The sequence below is a fragment of the Ammodytes marinus genome, assembly GCF_949987685.1.
Source record: "Ammodytes marinus genome assembly, chromosome: 8".
NCBI classification, from domain to species: domain Eukaryota; kingdom Metazoa; phylum Chordata; class Actinopteri; order Uranoscopiformes; family Ammodytidae; genus Ammodytes; species Ammodytes marinus.
This window is the reverse complement of record NC_137212.1, coordinates 741845-759364: the sequence shown is the minus strand read 5'-3', so window position 1 is coordinate 759364 and position 17520 is coordinate 741845. Positions and strand designations below refer to the sequence as shown.

Here is a 17520-nt window from a genome sequence, read left to right as displayed (position 1 = left end):
CCCGTCTCCCCGCCACATGTCCAAGTGTCCCTGGGCAAAGAGACACTGAACCCTAAATGTCTCCTGATAGTTAGCTTGCACCCTACGTGGTAGCTGCTGCTGCTATCGGTGTATGAATGTGCGTGTGAATAGGTGGATGTGTAAAAAACTATGTAAAGCGCTTTGGGTCTGTGAAAAACCAGGAAAAAGCGCTTTAAAAGTGGAGTACATTTACCATTTACCATAAGAACAAGATGTGGTTTGAAACAAACATAGCATGACGGAGTTTCTAAAATCCAAATCCTCCTAGATCTCATTACCTTGTACCTTTGTTTGAAGGTTTTAACTTCAATCCAAAAGCGTGCGACGTGGATTCCTGAGCTCTCCTTCGAAGGACAACCCGGATTTGTCCGTAAATCCGACTGTAAAGATGTTAAGCAGGTACAAAGCTGAACGCTAAAGACCTTAGGGGCTGATCCATCCCTCAACCCAAACACGCAGGATCACCATTTACTGGTGCATCTCAAAAAATCTGATTATCGTGGAAAAATCTGTTCAAAAACGTAACTTTCATATATTCCCGATTCATGACAAAAAGTTTTGTAACATATCTACTGTCAAGGGAAATAAACTCCAAAGAGTGTGTATTTTTCGGGATAACGGCCCGTCAGATATGTTGGAATATTGGGCCGTCGGAAATATGGATCGTTTCCTTATGAGAGTGGATTGTGCTTTCACAGCTTAGAAATTTCCATCATAATAATTCTCCCCAAAAAAGCAGATTGTACTTCGAGTCACTTAAACTCAAAAAAATCTTTGGGGCGCTCCGGTGGCGTAGTGGATAGAGCGCTTACCATATTGGCTCTGGCCTTCGTTGCAGTGTTCGTGGGTTCAAATCTGACCCATGGACCTTTATTGCAGGTCATCCCCCCCTCTCTCTGTCTCTCTGTCTCCCCAATTAAACTCTGTATTGTCAAATAAAGCTTGAAATGCCAAAAAATATATCTTTAATTTAAAAAGAAACTCCTTCATTTAGAGCCAGAATATGGCGATGATTGTATTTCACTCTGTACAGGTCTTGAGGTGACGTCGTTTACCCACAATCCCTTGGGGCAGATCAGGCTCCTGTTCCAACACAGAAGTTGGCGGATTGCAAGTTTCCAAGTTAAAATGGTCCAAAAATGTACATGGTCCGTTCGCCATTTTGGAGATACTGTTCCCTCCCATACAAACGCCAAACAAATATCCTAGTGGTTAGAGCACCCTCCCCTCCATAGAGTCTCAGTCCTCTTCACAGCAGACCCTGGTTAGAATCCAGCCCGGGTCATTCTCTGCATGTGATTACCCTCTCTGACCCATTTCATCTCTGTCTCTCCAACAATGCCCAAAAATAAATCCAGTTGGTAGAAAAAGATCCAAATCTCCGTTCCCACAAAGTCAGTCCATCAGATGAAATGGTGGGACCCTCCTAGAACCTCCTAGACTCTGTAAGTTGTCCAGGTTTTGTGTTTAAACCTGACAGATGTTGTAGTAAACAGTGTGTGGGTGTCTGTCGCTGGCTGGGTCCAACATTGAATCGTATATGTCTTTGTGTGTGTGCATGTCCGTCATGGGCACGTCGACACTGTGGGAGTTGTTGGGATTGTGTGGAGTGTTCGTACCGTAGGAAGGATTGGTCTGGAAGACAGAGGACAGAAAATACAATTATTATTAATATATTATTAATATTTGTTAATATACATGTTAAATCTCTCTATATTCATACAGCAATCGCGTAAACAGTATGCACAGTTCATAACACAGGTCTCTATCTATCTATCTATCTATCTATCTATCTATCTATCTATCTATCTATCTATCTATCTATCTATCTATCTATCTATCTATCTATCTATCTTAAACAGTTTGCACAGTTCATAACACAGGTCTGCCAGTCATTCAGCTTTGCAGTAATTGGCCAGATAACATTTAGAGTATCCCGCTCGTTTTTATCCAATCATGAGACAGAGCGCTATAAAGAGGCGGGGTCTCTGTGCCCGTGAACGATGACTCGCTGCTCTCCATCGCGGCACTATCTGATGAAGACGGCTGTGTGTTCATGTGGTGGTGACGTAGGGACGAGGGAGGGGACGGCTGTGTGTTCATGTGGTGGTGACGTAGGGACGAGGGAGGGGACTGCTAACTGCTGTGTGTTCATGTGGTGGTGACGTAGGGACGAGGGAGGGGACTGCTCTGTGTGTTCATGTGGTGGTGACGTAGGGACGAGGGAGGGGACTGCTAACTGTTGTGTGTTCATGTGGTGGTGACGTAGGGACGAGGGAGGGGACTGCTCTGTGTGTTCATGTGGTGGTGACGTAGGGACGAGGGAGGGGACTGCTAACTGCTGTGTGTTCATGTGGTGGTGACGTAGGGACGAGGGAGGGGACCGCTAACTGCAGCCACTGACAGGAAGTTAGTTAAAAGGACCAAATCACTTATTGAAGATTGTTCTTTCTTATCTATATAAATTATTTTGCTGTATTTTGAGCATTTTATTCATGAAGAAAAAAGAAAAATTATGAAGAAAAACATTTTATTATTATTTTGGTGGATTCTCTCTTCAGTCTAAATGTCACCAAACATGGGACTTTTCCTACTCGTTTGTCTATTTTGATTTAGTTTTTTTTAGGTTTTGTGTACTGTCACTTTAATTAAGAGAGTGCTTTGGCGTGTCATCAAAGAGGCGTGGCTTAACACATAAATGGGCGTGGCCAAACAAAGACTCAATAAGATCAAGATGAGGTTCAGAGTTCTAATCTTTTGTTGACGTTGGTCCAACCGGAGAAACTCTGTAATCTCGTCTCTTCTGACCCGACAGTATGAATGACCTGAGAGCTCAAAGGTGCAATGGTGTTCCTGATATTATACACACACACACACACACACACACACACACACACACACACACACACACACACACACACACACACACACACACACACACACACACACACACACACACACACACACACACACACACACACACACACACACACGCACGCACACACACACACACAGCCTAACAACAGAAACATTGACATGTAAAGGCAATGTATGTTGGGGATGTCTCGCTAGCTATGGCCCCTTTGTTTACATAGCAGTTTACAGAGCCTAGGCTGTGTATTAGCACTGGATTTCCTTCAGCACACACACAGTACAGACAGGTAGCGGATTGTGAGGAGCTATTCACTGATTTTGACAAAATGTGATTATGACAACAGTTTGACCGAAGTCAAAATTGGACATATTTGTTTTACCTTTCCTTCTCTTTTGAGCGGGAAATCTTTCCGACAAAGATGCGCGATGATTCCGGCCGCCAGCGCGTCACCGAGGACGTTGATCATCGTACGAAAACGATCGCTGGAAACACAGAGGAGACACTGTGAAACTCTGGAATCTGCCTCTGTCTCTCTCTCCCTCTCTGTCTCCCTCTCTCTCTCTTTCTCTCTCTCTCCCCTCTCTCTCTCTCTCTTCCTCTCTCTCTTTCTCTCTCTGTCTCTCTCTCCCTTTCTCTCTCTCTCCCCTCTCTCTCTCTCTCTTCCTCTCTTTCTCTCTCTCTCTCTCTGTCTCTCTCTCTCTGTCTCTCTCTCCCTCTCTGTCTCCCTCTCTCTCTCCCTCCCTCCACACACACTCTCTCTCTCTCTCTTTCTCTCTCTCTCTCCCTCCCTCCCTCCCTCCCACACACTCTCTCCCTCTATTAACTGTTTCCACTCGTTGCTGCTCTTCTATTTACCCTTTTTATTCTATATTGTTGATGCTTTTTTCTATTTTACTTCGCATATTGTATATATTGCATATTTTTATATTTCTTTCTTGGCATTCAGTCTGTGGAAAACAAAGAAAGAATTTCATTGTATGACTGAGAACATGTTTCTTATTGTGCTTGATGACTATAAACACTTTGAAAAATATTATTATAAATAAATTCCCATAGAAATATATTTCTGAAACAGTCTCATTTTTCCTCTGATGATCATAAATTACATGTAACAGAAAATGAGACCATCAGTGCAAATAATGCTATTTTTGTATAGTTTTTATTTAAGTCTTTGTCATGGGTATATGTTCACCAAGGAACAACAGCTGGCATAGTAAAAACACTACCGCTTTTGTCCAAAGGGGATGCTAGAATTAACACAAACTGAAAGTTCTTCGACCTCATGGTTACTGGGAGGAGGAACCAGAGACCTCATGGTTACTGGGAGGAACCAGAGACTTCATGGTTACTGGGAGGAGGAACCAGAGACCTCATGGTTACTGGGAGGAACCAGAGACCTCATGGTTACTGGGAGGAGGAACCAGAGACCTCATGGTTACTGGGAGGAACCAGAGACTTCATGGTTACTGGGAGGAGGAACCAGAGACCTAAGGGTTACTGTTGGGAGGAACCAGAGACTTCATGGTTACTGGGAGGAGGAACCAGATACCTCATGGTTACTGAGAGGAACCAGAGACCTCATGGTTACTGGGAGGAACCAGATACCTTGTGGTTACTGGGAGGAACCAGATACCTCATGGTTACTGGGGGGAACCAGAGACCTCATGGTTACTGGGAAGAACCAGAGACCTCATGTTACTGGGAGGAACCAGAGACCTCATGGTTACTGGGAGGAGGAACCAGAGACCTCATGGTTACTGGGGGGAACCAGAGACCTCATGGTTACTGGGAAGAACCAGAGACCTCATGTTACTGGGAGGAACCAGAGACCTCATGGTTACTGGGAGGAGGAACCAGAGACCTCATGGTTACTGGAAGGAGGAACCAGAGACCTCATGGTTACTGGGAGGAACCAGAGACCTCATGGTTACTGGGAGGAACCAGAGACCTCATGGTTACTGGGAGGAACCAGAGACCTCATGGTTACTGGGAGGAACCAGAGACCTCATGGTTTCTGGGTGGAACCTCAGAGGAACCTCTCAAACTTTAGGACATCCTTTTACCAAGTAAGGTACCTGAATACTCCAAATATAATATAATACTGTAAGTGATACACTATTGACTTCCTGCAGTTACTTACAGGATCCAATCAATGGCCACAATTAGTGTGATGTCATCGGGCGGCAAACCAACTGATGTAAGAACGATCACCATGGTAACAAGACCGGCCTGAGGGATCCCTGCTGCTCCGATGCTAGCAGCTGTAGCCGTAATGCTAACGGACAGACAGACAGTTAGACAGACAGACAGACAGATAGATAGATAGACAGTTAGACAGTCAGTTAGACAGACAGATAGACAGACAGACAGACAGATAGACAGACAGTTAGACAGACAGTTAGACAGACACACAGACAGACAGATAGACAGACAGTTAGACAGTTAGACAGACAGACAGACAGACAGACACACACACACACACACACACACACACACACACACACACACACACACACACTAACCTGATAGTGACCACACACACACACACACTAACCTGATAGTGACCAGCTGTCCGAAGTCAAGCTCGTAGTCGTTGACCTGAGCGATAAAGATGGCTGCCACGGCCTCGTACAGCGCGGTGCCGTCCATGTTGATCGTGGCGCCGACGGGAAGAACGAAGCGAGCGATCTGTCGGTCCACGTGACAGTTCTCCAGAAGACACTTCATAGTGATAGGCAGCGTCGCAGAGCTGAGGAGGCAAATAAATATTATATTTATATATATATATTTATTTATTTAAAATGTATCTTTCATTTCTCATTCATTCAGGAGACAGAATATATTGTTATTGTTATTTATATATTCAAAGAAAAAATCATTTTACTTACATTTTTAATTAATTAATTTATTCATTTATTTATTTTTATTATTATTATTATTTTTTTTAAGTAAATGGTAAATGGTAAATGGACTTGACTTATATAGCGCTTTTCTAGCCGATTTTCTCAGCCCCAAAGCGCTTTACATATCTTACCACATTTACCCATTCATACACACACTCATACACCGATGGCAGTAGCTGCCATGCAAGGCGCTCTCTGAACCATCGGGAGCAATTTGGGGTTCAGTGTCTTGCTCAGGGACACTTCGACATGTGGCGGGTAGGCGGGGAATCGAACCTCCAACCCTGCACTCCAGAGGCAATCTTCCTACCCACTTCGCCACTGTCGCCCAGTGTCTGTTTTGTATTTTAATGTACAAGTGTTTTATTGGACAATTCTCCAGAAAACACTTCATAGTGATGGGCAGTGTCGCAGAGCTGAGGACAAAATATTATTTTTCATATTTTTAACATTAGCTAGAAGATATTCTCACTGAAGTTTACATTGTGACATAACTTTCTCTTGTTCTTAAATCGTTGATATTTGTATCTGGTAGACATAAGATTGAATCATCAGCATACAGTGAGATACTGGATTCAACTGGATTTGAAGACAGACAGACAGACAGACAGACAGACAGACAGACAGACAGACAGACAGACAGACAGACAGTCACTGACCTTGAGGAAGTAGCCAGTGCGATCACCAGGGCCTGCAGCAGCCCTCTGATAAAAAGGAAAGGGTTTTTCCATGTGAGAATAGCGTAGAACATCGGCAGCAGAATGAGTCCGTGTACGAACAGCCCGGCGAGCACCGTGAGGCCGTACCAACCAAGCTTCTTCCCCAGCGAGGAAGGGTCCTGCATGTCCAGAATCTTTCCCGCCACGAGAAATATAATCCCAAACGGAAAGTACCTGAAAAGACAGGACAAAATACATGTTTATGATAACTGTTGTTATTACATGGAACTGGTCAATCCTGTGTCGTGATTGGTCTGAATTTTTGTCAATCACGGCATTCTTCTTCACGTCTGTTATTTCTCCCTAATGGACCTACAGACATTGTTCTGACGGATCACTTCCTGTCATATCAATTTGGCATATTTTTTTCTTCAATAAAAGCAGAAATGGCACATAGCATATTCTATATAAATGTAGTTTTGAGCAATGGATATCTGTAATTGAAGGCAGCAGCAGTATCACAGACAGACAGACAGACAGACACACAGACAGACAGACACACACACAGTATACGCTTTGCATGGGCTCTGCTGCTAGTCTTTAATCTGCTCATGTGCTGCAGGATGATGACCTCATAGTCGTACAGGTAATCAGGTCAGAGCTTTAAACCACGGGCTGCGTTCCAAATCTCATATTCTCTCTTTCTCTTTACTATTCTACACTACGTCTCTAAGCACTATGGCTACATTCCAATACCCATACCATCTTCTATTTAATATGGTAGAAAGGTGAAGTCAGGGATTATGAATGTACGTATGTCACGGTTTGTTGTCAAAATCAGTGAATTTATCCTGAAAATCCGTCAAAGCTTTAAACCACGGGACTGCGTTCCAAATCTCAGTCTTTTTTTATTTTCTATTCTACATGTAACAGCTACTCCCCTTTCTTTCCTGTATATTGTGTATGTATTGTGTGTGTGTGTGTGCGTGTGTGTGTGTGTGTGTGTGTTCGTGCGTGTGTGTGTGTCCATGTGTGCGTTTGTATTGTGTGATAATATCTCACCAAACAGCAGCGTTGATGATTTTCATGACGCACTCGTTGATGCACTGACACACGTTGACCAATGGCGCGCCTCGCTCTCCCATTCTGCCCAGCAACAGGCCTGCAGCAACAAGATTATTATTACTGGAAGGAAGCAAGGGATTATGGGTAGACGGACTGATATATGAAGTCAAGTCAACTCATGTCGCTCAATTTCTGTAATATGTTCCAGATATACAGAGGAATCGAAGATACGTTTCTCTCCGACCCACGGTGCAATAAGTACAAAAGTAAAATATATCCGATAAATACATTCTAAATAGTCCAAAAACTCCTATAATTATTTATAATAAATAATTGAAAAAAATTTATCGGTTTCCACTTTCAATACAGTCTGGTGCCTGGACACTAGGGATGGGCATAATTGATCGATTAATCGATCATTGCTCATTAAGAATATTGTCGAGCACGTGAAATTGTTATCGATCATATAGCCGTTGTGTTGCGCAGTGTGAGTCCGGCAGCACAGCAATGAGTTTCACTATGTGGCAGCACCATAGACTGTATGGGCAGCAATTAAACATCCTACCAGCAGGGGGACATACTTAACTAGTAGTAGGAGACAATAGAACAGGCTCAGGCAGCAGCCTGCGAGCTGCCGTAGATGTCAAAACAAACAGGAAGAAGTCAAGGCAAAGTTTGGCATCGGACCGGACAGCTTTAGAACAGAAAATAACTAAGTTCGTTAAGCATTGTGAAACCTTGTTTAAGTATAGCACTTAAACAAACCGAATTATGTACCACTTATACATTGAAGCCTACATCCGACCCTGTTTAACGTGTGACGTTAGCGCCGCTAGTATTAGCGGCTAACTTTAGCGTCCATGCTTTCCTACTTCGCCTTCATCAGGGAACTAATTTGCACATTTTGTTTATTAGATGAAGTAACGTTAGGTCCTTTACCACTCAGAGAAACGTGCCGTGCCCTTATGCAGTCTTTGGCAGCATCTTAGGAGGCGCATATGTGTTTAAACTTTAAAGGTATCGTAGCATTGGCTCCTTGTTGGCTCATAGCCTCGGGCTTTAACCAGCGCCGCATTTTATTATTATTTTATTTTAAAAAGTTGCCTTGTCTTAATAGATTGTTGTTTGCCTGGAAGATCTTGGAATAAAGATGTAATTGAGTAAAAACCTCTTGTATACAGTCTATGGTAAAACGCTGTATTTTGGATGTTCTGTTGACATTTTTTAATATGTAAAAAAAGATAACGATTGCTCGATAATTGCTCGTTAATTTTCCCGATGATCGATCAATGAAATTTCTTAAAATGCCCATCCCTACTGGACACTGTCATTTAACGTTCTAAATCTAAGGTAAGGGTCTATAGAACAATTTTTCAAAGATAAATAAATAAAAGATAAACAATGTTTACATTAAATCGATTCTATATACTCACCCATAGTAGCAGAGAATATAACGATTCCCAGTACGTTCATCTGCTGGCTGCTTCCCGGGCTGGTCTTGTAGGTGATGTCTGGAGGAGGGGTGAGCTCCAGGAAGACCGTCCTCCCGTTTGGGTCGTTCTCATCGGGGAACACGTAAAAGAAGTTTGGCGGCTTCGCGGTTTTGGTCTGGACTTTTAGGATCGGAAACAGGTCCGTTTTGTACTGTGGAAAAAAACACGGTTAAATTTCGTCAAAGTCGCTACGAGGAACTTTTAAATATTTTTCCTCTGATGATCATTAATTACATGTAACAGCAAACGAGACCATCAGTGCAAGGGATGCTATTTTTATATAGTTTTTCTTAATGGATATATAGCTGGCATAGTACAAACACTACCGCTTTTGTCCAAAAGGGGTGCTAGAATTAACAAAAGCTGACAGTTCCTCAGTCTCGGTCTCTTATTATACTGGAAAACCTCCTTTCACGTAATTATTTTTTTTAATTCAATTTATTTCAAACATATCAAAAATACAATAAACAAAAACAATGTTCAAATTATTTCCCCCCCAAAAAATAATAAAAAATACATATATTGAATTGATATGCCTGAAAAGGAGTAGGAAGAAGTATAAACTTAAAGCATAATTGGAGCTGGAACAAAGGTAGATTGAGTGTGGCTGATGCCCCACCTGTTGGAACGTTGCCTCAATCAGATTAGAAGGAACCATATTCCTGTGGACAAACAAAGACATATTCAATCAAAACCATTTACATCAAAAACACAATGTTTGACCGGCCATGCCCTTCACACAGTAAGTCCCATTACGTTGAAATTCTAAAAACACGTCCATCTCAACGTGCTCTACAAAAAAGCCTCCGGGACCGTAGACCTCAGCTATTATGGATTTGATCTAATTTGCATGAACTGAAATACAATCACAAGAAAAAATCTACTTTATGGATTTTCAAAGTATCACCAAATTTGGGACACAGGCCTTAATGGAACTGACATGAATGTGTGTTTAAAATGTCAGAAGCATCCATACATTTAAATAATAGACAAAGTGTCCATCAAAACATTACTATCAACAGCACCAGACCATTCAAACAGAGCTCCGATCAGACCACAATAAAATATAAACGAAAACGGACACATCCAAACATTTCACCAGAATGTATTCAACCAATTTACTCCTTTTTTCAAACTGACTTTTTAATTCTTTAAATGTTTAACTTCCCCGATTGACGTTTGTGTTTTTTTTCATCCATTCTATACTCGATGTATTTTAATCTTGTCATGTCTAATCATGTGTTAATGTCCCTGTAAAGCACAGTGTGTGTGTGTGTGTGTGTGTGTGTGTGTGTGTGTGTGTGTGTGTGTGTGTGTGTGTGTGTGTGTGTGTGTGTGTGTGTGTGTGTGTGTGTGTGTGCCTCTCTGCACTAAAAACACCTGAATCATGACCTACATTAAGGGTCAAGGTTGTGGGATTATGATGATGATAATTGAAGCAGATGGTGAGCAATGTGCAGCAAAGGGCGTCTGTGGTGAAGTGTGTAGGGCGGTCGTCCACTGGGTTACAGGGTCGGTGGTTCGATCCCTCGCCTTCCCGCCACATGTCCAAGTGTCCCTGTGTGTGTATGTGTATGAATGTGTGTGTGAATGGGTGAATGTGTACAAAACAATGTAAAGTGCTTTGGGTCTGTGAAAAACCAGGAAAAAGCGCTAAATAAGTGGAGTCCATTTAGCTAAGAGATCATAAAAAAAACATTGTGTTTATAGGAGTTTTTTTGCAAACGGAGTGGGGAAATTTTTTTTTGTTTTGCACATGTGGAAATGGCCCTAAAGTGACCAAAAATTGGAGACCACACAACACGATATTAGATGTCGTTGTGAGGCAGCAACATGTGTGTGAGTTTTTCTGCACTCACACGTTTATTTCTATAGCACAATTCAGACACAAGGCCATTCAAAGTGCTTTACAGGGGCATGAAATACATCAAGATTAGACATTAGAAATTGCATTTAAAAGATAATAAAAAACAGAGTTAAAACAATTAGACAAATTGTTTGAAGAAAATATTTTAAATTGCATTAAAACACTATTAAAAAATATATAGAAAAATGTTATAGGTTGAAATAGAACAGAGAAGTCTTCAGATTTGATTTAAAAGAGCTGAGAGTTGCAGCAGACCTCACATTCTTCTGGGAGTTTGTTCCAGACATGTGGAAATGTGGAAAAATGTAAAGGTGCTTATTTAAAGGTCACATATTATGCTAAATGAACTTTTTAAATGTGTTCTAACATATCTATGGGTCCAAGGTGTGCCTAGAGACTGCCAAAATAAAAATACAAAAAACAATCTCTCCTTTCCTCACTCTCCCCCTTTCTGAAACCCCCACCCCTCCCCCCCAATATACTCCAGTCAGAATTCTCCCCTTTTCTGACCTCAAAAACTGGAAAGCCAGAAGCTTCCACTGTGCAGCCCACACCCCTATTTCTTATTGGTCCACGGCCCTGACAGACAGAGGGCGAGGCGTATCTGGCTTCGCTTCCGGACAGGGGGCGGGGGGAGCTCAAAGATTGTATATTTACGAGGGGAGCTGCAGCTTTTTTAAAAAAATAGGCCATTGTGAGATTAGCTGAACATCAGCATAGTACAATAAATTATCTGAAAAGTTTTTTTCAGCAAACAATTAAAGAAAAACGTATTAGGGACCACTAAGACCATATAATATGGTGTATAATAGAACGTATTAGGGACCACTAAGACCATGTAATATGGTGTATAATAGAACCGAAAAGTGTATAATATGGGAGCTTTAAACAGTAGGTAAAAAAAACACACACACATACACGCCTATGTGCCAACGGTGGACTGTAACTCTATATTGACCAAGTGTGGACTCATATTTCTGGTCATTTAAAAATACAAAAAGACAATAGAATATTTACTTTTAAAGCCTTCTTTCATAATATTGCTTAATAATATGTGCTTCTTAAATTGTTTTGGAGAAGTTGTCAAGAGGGGACTTGAATCCTTGAGCTATATCTACATATCAAAGAGGGGACTCTGTTAACTGCATCAATGGAACTGTCTGTGCCCATTGTTTCTCTCTATGAGTGTTTTGTTTGCTGCAATTACTTCGAAAGACTTTAAAAAAACTGAAAAGGCTTGAGGTTAAAATGGAAATAGAAAAGTCTTCAGATTTGATTTCAAAAGAGCGGAGAGTTGCATCAGACCTCAAGTTTTCTGGGAGTTTGTTCCAAATATGTGGAGCATAAAAAAGTGAAAGTTGCTTTTTTAAATAGCAGGTAAACACACACACACACACACACACACAGCACGGCACACACACACACATACACACAGCGCAGTTGCCAACTTGCAGCACAGAGATCATGTCACGCATCGACGCTCACTCGGTTAATCTGTCAATCATCCCTACAGGAGATTACTAAAAATACACTGAACGGCCCGGTCTGTAATAGGATTGATCTGTGTGTGTGTGTGTGTGTGTGTGTGTGTGTGTGTGTGTGTGTGTGTGTGTGTGTGTGTGTTTGTTTTCGATATGGCTTTTTGACCTAAGTGATGTTTAGCTAAATGGTTACGGAATGTCAGAGACAGACTTACCACAAACTGACAACAATTATGTTTATTGTCTTTCTGTACAAATGCTGAAAAATGTCCAATGTCTTTTAAATTATTATTTTTTTTCCCGTCCGACTAAATGTCCACAACACAAAGAAACCGTGAGACACAGAGACACAGCTGCAGTTTGTGGTTGATAATTGACTTTGGCTAATTGACCCAAAGCTAATTAACAAACTAAATTGACGTGACGTGTTTGTGTGTGTTGTCAGTGATTCTGGAAAACGCTTGTTGTGTTAATACACGGCCTAGGAACTGTAAACTGGTATACTGCTGGCTACGGGGCTCTCGTTTTGTTTACATAGATACATTTCAGCTCACACACAGTACGGACAGGTAATGAATTGCGAGGAAATATTCACTGATTTTGACTAAGCGTGGTTTTGTCAACAAGCGTTCTCAAGAATCGCTGACTCCACCTTAAATCCTAGTTTATTTGGAGATGGGTGGGACACACTGTAAATATTAGATTGTGGGTCAGAACCTCCATAAAGCTGCTGGTTTCAACACTAAAAATCACCACCGGAGGTAGTAGGACATCTGGGTATTTTTCAGCATGCTGCTGCATCTGACATCATGTATTGGGACAAACTAAATCGGTTTCTACCAAACTAAATAGCAGAGAAGGATGGGGACTGGAACACACACACACAGACTACTGAGGCCATTCAAACAATAGAGGAGTGTTTAAAACAACGTGTGTGAATGGGTCGTCAAGCTCCCGGCCCAGGGCAGGCAGAGGCGGTGCGTATTAAACACTCACACACCTCCAAGTCCCCTCTTGGCAAAAGTTTGGAAAATTCACCAGAAGGTTTCAAACATGTTTTTAACATGATTTAAAGCATGTCCAAGAGGGGACCTGAACAATGTTAGACATGTTTTCCTCTGTTGGTGTGAGTGTTACGATACTCAGGTCCACTGTTATGAAGGTGCACAAGTGCACATGCAAACACACAGGCCCCTCCACACACAAACACAAACACTCACTCACTCACTCACTCACACACACCCCCCACATCCCCCCCCCCCACACACACACACACACACACACACACACCCTCTCACCGAATGAGGTCTAGCAGTGCGTCTGCGGAGGTCATAACCGGCCCCCCTCCCAACCGGTTGCTCTCCATGTCCGTCCCGGCTCCCGGTTTGATTATTATCACCAGAATGATTCCAACAACAACCGCGATGAAGGTCGTCCACAGGTAGTACGTCACTGTCAACACACCCATCTTACAGCACGCTTTAGACTCCATAGAAGACAGGCCTGACATTAAACTGAGAGGGGGGGGGGAGAGAGAGAGAGGGGAGAAAGAGACAGAGAGATAGAGAGACAGAGAGAGAGAGTGAGGGAGAGAGGGAGAAAGACAAACAGACAGACAGAGGAGAGAGGGTGAGAGAGAGAGACAGACAGACAGACAGACAGAAAGGGAGGGAGAGAAAGAGATACATTATTAGCATTTATTACACATAGGCATTGGCCAATATCCTGTTTTAAGGTTTCAAAACAGACACAGACACACTCACACACACACACACACACACATACACACACACACATACACATACACACACACCTGGACGTGATGAGGGGCAGAATGAGCATCTTTAACATCCTCATCAGCAGCTCTCCGGGGAAAGAGAAGTAGATCTTTGCCTAAAGTTTAGAATGACACAGAATTAAAACAGCAAATTCAATAACAAATTTAACTGACGTGAATACACAGCCTATGCTCTGTAAACTGGTATGTAAACAAAAGGTGTATCAACAAAAGGGGCCCACCATAGCTAACAACATGCCCGTTCGCAGAGCCTAGGCTGTGTATTAAAACTTGATTTATATTAAGCGCACACACAGTACAGACAGGTAGTGGATCATGAGGAGATATTCACTGATCATGACAACAACAAAAAATTCGACAACACGCGTTCTCCAGAATCACTGAATACACCTTTGAGTTCAAACTTTTTAGGGGCTTTTATTTTAAAATCAAATATCAGGTTTTTTTTCTCTCTTACCATAATAACAGGTTAAGTTGAACAGTGTTGCAGAGACAATGAGCTACATGCAAATATAGGCTAAACCCATAATAGGTAAGAAATTGACACAAATAAGATAAAACAATTATATTTTGTGTTACAATTTTGTGTATAACCTGTATTTGAATCTCGTTATTTCAGCACAACAACTCAAACAAATAAAGATGATTTCATTTATATAGGAAAAAAATATAAAATGTATGACACAATGTCCATCCATGGCTTCCGTAATAAAAGTATAAAGTAAGTATATTTTTACTTCTTTATCAACATGCATATTTCATTATCCTCTTTTACAATGACGTTGAGTATTACAAATACACAATATACAATTAAAACATTCACATCAAAGTTAGTAAAGCAGAACAATAGCCTAATTAAAACAGTTACAAATGGAGTGGGACTGATTCAAAATAACAAGTTTAAATTGGTTAACAGTTGTGAATGTATTTATTTTAATTTGATGTTGTAAGTTGTTCCAGGAGTCAGGGGCTCTGTGGCTTAAAGCAGTTTTACCAAGGTCAGTATTTGACACCAGAACCAAGATCTTAATAATAATAGACTAACATTTAAGCTGTCAGTTAGAAATAGCGCAGCGTCTCTGTGAATTGACTTTCGAGGAAGAATTGATCCCCGACTCCCACCTGCCTGAATTTAAACCAATTATATCTGACTGTGTTAATACAAAGTCAAAGTCAAAGCCTTTTATTGTCAGTTCTGATATATACAAGACATACATCAGAATCGAAATGATGTTTATCGCTGGCCCACGGTGCAATAGGAAGGATAAGAAAAAAATATAGAGTAGAATAAGATAAACATAACCTAAACATACTATTCTAAAAGCATTTCAAAATGTGCAGTGTGCAAATGGAATTGGCATTTTTCAGAACACACTTGGTAGAAACGGAATGTAACATAATGTTCACTTTCATTGTTATTGCACCGTGGGTCGGAGATAAACGTAATTTTGATTCCTCTACATGTGTGTGTGTGTGTGTGTGTGTGTCTGGAAAATATTATAGAAATTGACAATAAAGCGACTTTGACTATGACTTGAGTAATATTCCTCATTATGTTTTAATTAGTGTATAATCTCTTTTTTTATTATGAGCAGAGTTAGCCTGACTTTCGAGGGGTCTCTACTTGAAATGGTTTTAAACTACAGTATCAACACAGTGAAAATAATATAAGGTTTAAGGTGAGTTTTTTTAGAATTCTAATGGAAATTCTGCAGATGCATGTGTCCAAATTGGCTCATTTTGGGCCCCATGAAAACAAATTGGGCCCCTCCAACAAGCAGAAGAATACAAGTTAAGTTAAGTTACTTTATTAGTCAATGGTTACATTACTTTAGATTGGGGTTAAGTGTCTTGCTCAAAGACACAATGGTAGAGATGGTGGGCACAGTAGATGTAATAGCAGCCACCACTAGCTTTAATTTTAAAAATTTGAAAAAAATGGCTACTTTTCTAACATTATTTGTGGGCCCTTAGAATCTTCCTAAAACTGCAGAGGTGCAATTAAAGGTAATTATAGTTTCCTATCTCCAACGGGTCACTAAGTGTTTTCGAACTTTATTAAAGATCGGGGAAAAGGACCTAGGGTTGGTTTACAATAAAAAAAAAAAATTCAAACATTTGGTAAAGAATACATCTTAATAGTATTATTGTTGGGTTTGTTTTTATGGTTTTGTTTTTCTGACAGTGTGGTGTGATATGTGTTAATGTTGGTGGATAATATCCATTTGAAATAGATAATTAAATTAAATAAAAACTGCTCAGATGTAGTAGTTTAGCAGCCTTCGTATAGCCTACCTGTGTGGATAGATGTGTCCCCCTCAGAGTAAATCCCAACGTACATCCACTTATCACCGCGACCACGGAAAGCGTAAGAAGCCCGTTGCGTTTCAGAAAGTTCAATACGCCTTTAAATTCAGCTAACACGGTTCCTCTAAAGAACGATTTAGATTGTGGGTGGTCGCCCATTTCACCACTGACCCTACCGCCGCCGTTTGCCTCAGGGTGTCCCGGGGCAAACGAGCTGTAGGTGGATCGCGTATCTTCATCTGCGCCCGGCAAGAGTAGCTCCTCCATGGTTGAGTGTGTGAGAGCGTGTGAGTGTGAGAGAGAGAGAGGGGGGGGGGGGGGGAACGAGAGACAGAGTGTGTATGTGAGTGTGTGTGTGTGTGTGAGAGAGAGAGAGAGAGAGAGAGAGAGAGAGAGAGAGAGAGAGAGAGAGAGAGAGAGAGAGAGAGAGAGAGAGAGAGAGAGAGAGAGAGAGAGAGTGTGTGTGTGTGTGTGTGTGTGTGTGTGTGTGTGTGTGTGTGTGTGTGTGTGTGTGTGTGTGTGTGTGTGTGTGTGTGTGTGTGTGTGTGCTTGGTGTGTGTGAGCGTCTGTCTGTGAGGTGTGAAAGCATGCAGGCAGTGTGACAGACAGAAAGCTCACCTACTTTCTTCCGCTGAAGGATTAAGTCATTTCTGCCGCTAAGAGGCTTAAACAGACGAGAGGGGACAAACTGACTGCCTGCATAGCCGAAGCCAGCAACATGTGACACCTTTGTTTTGGAGGAGGAGTCGGTGATTCTGGAGAACGCTTGTCAAAATAATGTTTGTCATAATCAGTGAATATCTCCTCATGATGCGATAACTGTCCGTAGTCCTACTGTGTGTGTGTGTGTGTGTGTGTGTGTGTGTGTGTGTGTGTGTGTGTGTGTGTGTGTGTGTGTGTGTGTGTGTGTGTGTTTGAGCTGACATTTCTTATGATGTTAATTGGGTGTTAATAAACAGCCTAAGATCTGTAAACAAGTATGTCAACAAAGGGGACCCACCATAGCTATACATACAAGTTTACAGAACCTAGGCTGTGTATGAGCACTGGA

At 41.5% G+C, this 17520-nt stretch overlaps 1 protein-coding gene across 1 annotated transcript; it reads right to left on the bottom strand.

Annotated features, from left to right (window-relative positions):
- Positions 1–1488: 1488 nt before the first annotated feature.
- LOC307253905 (excitatory amino acid transporter 5-like) lies at positions 1489–16736 on the bottom strand (the record flags this gene model as incomplete). Its single annotated transcript, XM_080032128.1, has 11 exons — positions 1489–1656; positions 3276–3378; positions 5037–5171; positions 5451–5645; positions 6459–6692; positions 7521–7620; positions 8957–9167; positions 9636–9678; positions 13663–13878; positions 14178–14257; positions 16458–16736. 11 exons carry the CDS (start codon positions 16734–16736, stop codon positions 1489–1491), a joined length of 1764 nt encoding a protein of 587 aa, XP_079888254.1.
- Between the last annotated feature and the right edge of the window lie 784 nt (positions 16737–17520).